General features: G+C 30.6%; 1 protein-coding gene across 1 annotated transcript; it reads left to right on the top strand.

The window, feature by feature from the left end:
* Window positions 1-1,839: 1,839 nt before the first annotated feature.
* LOC145076791 (G-type lectin S-receptor-like serine/threonine-protein kinase At4g27290) lies at window positions 1,840-5,721 on the top strand. Its single transcript, XM_079022578.1, has 7 exons — window positions 1,840-3,313; window positions 3,394-3,528; window positions 3,985-4,145; window positions 4,261-4,471; window positions 4,744-4,981; window positions 5,069-5,219; window positions 5,311-5,721. Exons 1-7 carry the CDS (start codon window positions 1,993-1,995, stop codon window positions 5,620-5,622), a joined length of 2,529 nt encoding a protein of 842 aa, XP_078878704.1. The 5' UTR covers window positions 1,840-1,992; the 3' UTR covers window positions 5,623-5,721.

The raw sequence follows: 5,721 nt of genomic DNA, 5'->3' as shown, positions 1-5,721 counted from the left end.
CTTAGTCATTCATTTGGTAGATAAAAAAAAACATTTTTAAAATTCAAAATAATTGAAAATTTTTGATTTTTTTTTTCAAATATTATTTTTGGAATTTATATTTTCCAAAAAAAATAAAAAATACCAAAAAATATAAAAAAATACTTTTTTTTACATATTCTACATATCTGACAAATCTAGTAGAATATTCTAGCATTCTAAAAACCACATTAGAATATTTACAGTGTAATATTCTATTAAAATATTTCACGTATTTAAAAAAACGGTAATTTTTTTATTTTTTATTTCTTTTATTTTTTTTAGGTAATTAAAGTTCCAAAAATAATAATTAAAAAAAAGAAATTTTGAATTTTTCCTTTTATTTTCCATTTTAAAATTATTTTTAGATTTTGGTATTATGGTCTCACAAAATTAACATGGTCTCAAATGAACCTGAACCTATATATATATATATATATATATATATATATATATATATATATATATATATATATATATATATATATATATATATATATATATATATTGTAATTGTCTAATGTTCTTATAATTTAATTTCTAACTTGATATATTTTCAAGATTTTTTATAAATTTCATATTTATCTTCAGCTTACATAATTTTTATTTTCAACTATAATATATACATAACCTAGTAGGTATTCGACAAAAAGATGTGATGTAAAAGAAAGATAATAATGAAATTTTGACAATCTTGAATGTAAATCAAGTTTGAGGTTGAAGTTTAAGAACATTATAATGAGTATATCAAACAAAACAATGTATTATCGTGAGTTTGAATACCTAAGTTTACATATCCTTAGGGGTATATTCACTTTTCCATATATTATTGACAAGGAACCAAAGAACCAATCATGAACGTCAAAATTTAAAGCGATCAACGACCAAAGGAATTGATGTACACTTGTAAATTGGACGCATATATACCAGATTATACCATAAAACCCATTTTTTTTACCAAAAACCCACCTTTTTCGTTTAAATTCGTTTAAGCCAAATTTTTTATTGAAAAAAAAAGAATATACCATTGTTTGCGATTTCCCATCTTTTTTCTATAAAGATTCATGTTGATATATAAAAAACAATATTTCTTTGAAAAAAAAAAACGACTCGTTGTTGTTTTTTTCACAATGTAAGTTTATTTTTATAAAAAAAGAAAAAACTAATTATACCAAAATTTTCAATTTTTTGTTTTCTATTAATTAACATCAACATCGATTAAAAAAAACCTCGATCAATTCAGATTTACAGTGTGAATATGAACTTTTAAATATTTCAATTTTAATATTCACAATATGAATCTGACTTACTATTATTCACATTGTAATTCTGTTCAGATTGACATTGACATATTTAAATGTGAATATACTTAGATTCACAATATAAAGATTGAAAATAATTTTAATAAGAAATAAGATAGTCTCCAATAATTTAGAAAATACTATCCTATTGGAATAGGATTTATTTATTTATTTATTTAAATTTAAATCAAAATAGATATGTTACTAAAAAACCAGAAATTGGAGAAAGTGTATATGGCAAATATGTTTGCTAAAACAGAGATATGTATAAAATCTTTTGTTTTCTTTATATATATATATATATATATATATATATATATATATATATATATATATATATATATATATATATATATATATATATATATATATATAAACAAACGGCAACAATTTTAAATTTGTGAAGATTGAGAACAATTTTTAAAAGAAATAAGACAAATGACATTTAAAGATAAAGACATCACTACATATCTACCCCTATAAATAAATTGACGAAGTCAAGTGGCAAAAACAAAACAAATGCCGCTTGACTTTTCAGACATTTAATCATCACACACTCCTTGCAGTCAACATTCCAATCGCCATGAAAGACCAAAGAAAATATGAAAATTCAAAGATAACTTATCGAATCATATATGAAATATAAATGGAGAAATGATTAGGACTCAATTTGATGAGAAGTTGGTGGATGACGCTGGCATCAATGGTGGAAAAAAGACGAGTTACCAACTTCTGGTTTTGCATCATTGTACTTTCTGCATTGGTAACTTGTACCACGGCGATAGACACCATCTCTGCAAACCAAACCATCAGAGACGAACCAGGCGGCGAGACCATCGTTTCAGCTCAAGAAACCTTCGAGCTCGGTTTCTTCAGCCCAGCAAACTCCACAAACCGCTACGTCGGAATATGGTACAAGAGAATTTCATCTGGAACAGTTATATGGGTCGCTAACCGGAACACACCACTCACCAATACCTCCGGCGAGTTGTCTCTCACTCTACAAGGAACCCTGGTGATCCGTTCCGCCACCGGCGACCTCATTTGGTCGTCGAAAAATTCATCAGTAAGAAATCCGGTAGCTCACCTTTTAGATACCGGTAACTTCATCATCCGAGACGTTGACGACCTGGAGAATCGGAATCCTGTTTGGCAAAGTTTTGATTTTCCGACGAACACGTTTCTTCCCGGAATGAAATTCGGAAAGGATCTAGTCACCGGAGTCGAAAGAAACTTCACGTCATGGAAGAGCGACGGAGATCCTTCCGAAGGCAACTTTACTGTGTCGATCTATACCCAAGGATACCCACAGCTGACCCTCTGGAAAAACTCCGGTATCGTTTTCCGAGCAGGTCCATGGAACGGCGTTAGGTTCAGCGGAGAGCCTAACCTAAAGCCAAACCCGATCTACAGATTTGGGTTTGTTCTCGATGAAAAAGAAATGTATTACCACTATGAACTTATCAACACTTCAGTAATCACTAAATTAATCGTAACACCCACCGGAAGCGTCGAACGGCTGCTATGGATCGAAAGAACACAAGAATGGTTTCTTTATTTAACTCCACAGACTGATAACTGCGATCGTTTCAATCTCTGTGGTCCATTCGGGAGCTGCAATATCGACAACTCGCCGGCTTGTGGGTGTCTGGAAGGGTTTGAGCCGGTGTCACAGGAGCAATGGGGGGTGGCGGATTTTAGTCAAGGGTGTCGCCGGAAAACCCGTTTAGAGTGTGGGGCGGAGGAAGGGTTTAAGAAGTATTCCGACGTGAAATTGCCTGACACACGGTGGTCGAGGTTTAACCAGAGTATGAATCTTGATGAATGTGAGAAGGTTTGCAAGAAGAACTGTTCTTGTAGTGCTTATGCGACTCAGAATATAAGTGGAAGTGGAAGTGGATGCTTGTTATGGTTTGGGGATCTTATCGATAACAGAGTATATACAGTAAATGGACAGGATATCTATATAAGAATGCCAAAATCGGAATTAGGAGGTGAATAAATTAATTAATTTTAGTTTGTTTTCATTAATTACTTTGATTATTGTTTTAACATGAAATATTTGTTATTGCAGAAATAAATGGTAAAAGCTCGAGTGTTAAGAGAAGGGTAGAGATCTCTGTCCTTGTAATATCGATATTATTATTGATCATACTACTTTCTGTTTGTGTATTTTATGGATTGAAGAGGAGGAAGAAGCCAAGTCAAGGTAACTATTTTGGTTTTTTTAACATCTATCAATTTGATTTGAATTTCAAATTACTAAAAATAGTAACATGTTTTATGTTTAATAACAATCTAGACAATATACTTTAGCTTTTACCTATAATGACAATGTATTTTTTGTATTGATTATAATTTTTTTTTTTAACTTGATTGGGTGTATCCCCATTTGTCGATGATAACAAAGTTACCCTCAACCATATGAGATAAATTGGAACATTTTGTATAATTAAAAACAAAACACATTTTATATTTTGTTAATTTTAAATGGTGGTTGACAGTATTTTCAATCTAAACGATATTTAGTTTTGTTTTTATATTTTGAAAAAAAAAATATAACTTATAAAATAGATCATAAGAAATGATACTATATGTATTTACGTTACTATTTCTCGTAATTTTCCGAATTATAAAATATCAACTGACATTGGCTCTTTAACAGAGCTACTAGAAGAAGACCAAAGACATGATTCCGACAACAACGAAAACTCACAAGATGATTTAGAGTTACCATTGATCGACTTTTCTATATTAGATAAAGCCACAGACAACTTTTCCGATAACAATAAACTTGGAGAGGGTGGTTATGGACCTGTTTATAAGGTAAAAAAATGCATAACCTAATATTCGATGCATATATAAATAGATATTCCTATATTAAGTGCTTAACTCATTAAGTCGAAAAGAAAGAAGAATTTACCTCAAAGGTGATTTTCAGGGCGTGTTAGAAGGTGGACAAGAAGTAGCAGTAAAACGGCTTTCAAGAACTTCAACTCAAGGGCTTGATGAATTCAAGAATGAAGTTATTTGTATTTCTAAACTACAACACAGAAATCTTGTAAAGCTCTTAGGTTGTTGCATCAAGGGACCAGATAAAATGTTGGTCTATGAATACATGTCAAACAAGGGCCTCGACTCCTTTATATTTGGTATGATTATAGCATCCTACTTTTGTTTTTTTTTTTCCTATTACATCATTGTACACAAAAAAAAATCTACCAATGCTATTTTTGGATAGATTTTTCAAAGTATAATGTTCTAATTAGATTAAAAAAATGACAATATATTTTTTTGAAAGGGTTAAATGTTAGAAACAACTTGCTTTCAATTATTTTTTTGACTATAGCATCTTATGTTCATTCCTTTTAATTATAAAATTATACAATGTTGTATTCAAAAAATTGAAAGTGGGATTCTATAGATGGAACTAAAAGCAAAAAACTAGATTGGGCTACTCGTTTTGAGATCATCAAAGGAATTGCAAGGGGACTTGTTTATCTTCATCAAGATTCAAGATTAAGAATCATCCATAGAGATCTCAAAGTCAGCAACATTTTACTCGATCATGAAATGATCCCAAAAATATCAGATTTTGGAATGGCAAGAAGCTTTGGAGGAAATGAAATACAAGCAAACACAAACAGAGTCGTTGGAACATAGTGAGAATCATCAATCATCAATCATATATATATATTATACTCGAATTTAATAAAATTTCTTAAATCTAACCAATAAATTCAATGCAGTGGATACATGGCACCAGAATATGCAGGAGATGGAATCTTTTCAATCAAATCAGATGTATTTAGCTTCGGTGTTGTAATGTTGGAGATTGTGAGTGGGAAGAAAAACAGAGGATTCTTTCATAAAGAATACACCCACAATCTAATCGGACATGTTAGTTTTTGTTTCAAGTTTCAATTGAATTAACCACTGTTCATCTTCTTCAATGCGTTTATGGGTAGTTTTTTTTTTTTTTTTTTTTCAGGCATGGGGATTACATAAAGAAGGGAAATCTTTGGAACTGGTTGAAGAATGTATTAATATTGAATCGATGAATTTATCAGAAGTGATGAGATCGATCCATGTGGGGTTGTTGTGTGTGCAACAGAGACCTGAAGATAGACCAACAATGGCGACTGTGGTTCTAATGTTGGGGAGTACTGAGGGTGAATTGCCTCAACCTAAGTTGCCAGGTTTCTTTTATGAAAAGGATTCAATGGATACTAGTTATTCCACGAGTACATATGGAAAAGATTCGACCAATGAACTTACCATTTCGATTTTGAATGCTAGATAGTTGATTTATCTCTCTAAATTTTTTTGTAAACTCAAAGAGTCAGGAAGCTAATGTAATTTAAAATTTTGAATAATTAATTTATTATAATATTCGCAAAAA

Source organism: Lactuca serriola, chromosome 9 (genome assembly GCF_051521515.1).
Source record: "Lactuca serriola cultivar US96UC23 chromosome 9, Lser_US96UC23_V15, whole genome shotgun sequence".
Lineage (NCBI taxonomy): Eukaryota > Viridiplantae > Streptophyta > Magnoliopsida > Asterales > Asteraceae > Lactuca > Lactuca serriola.
Note: the sequence above shows the minus strand (reverse complement) of the source record. Positions and strands in the feature narration are given on the sequence as shown.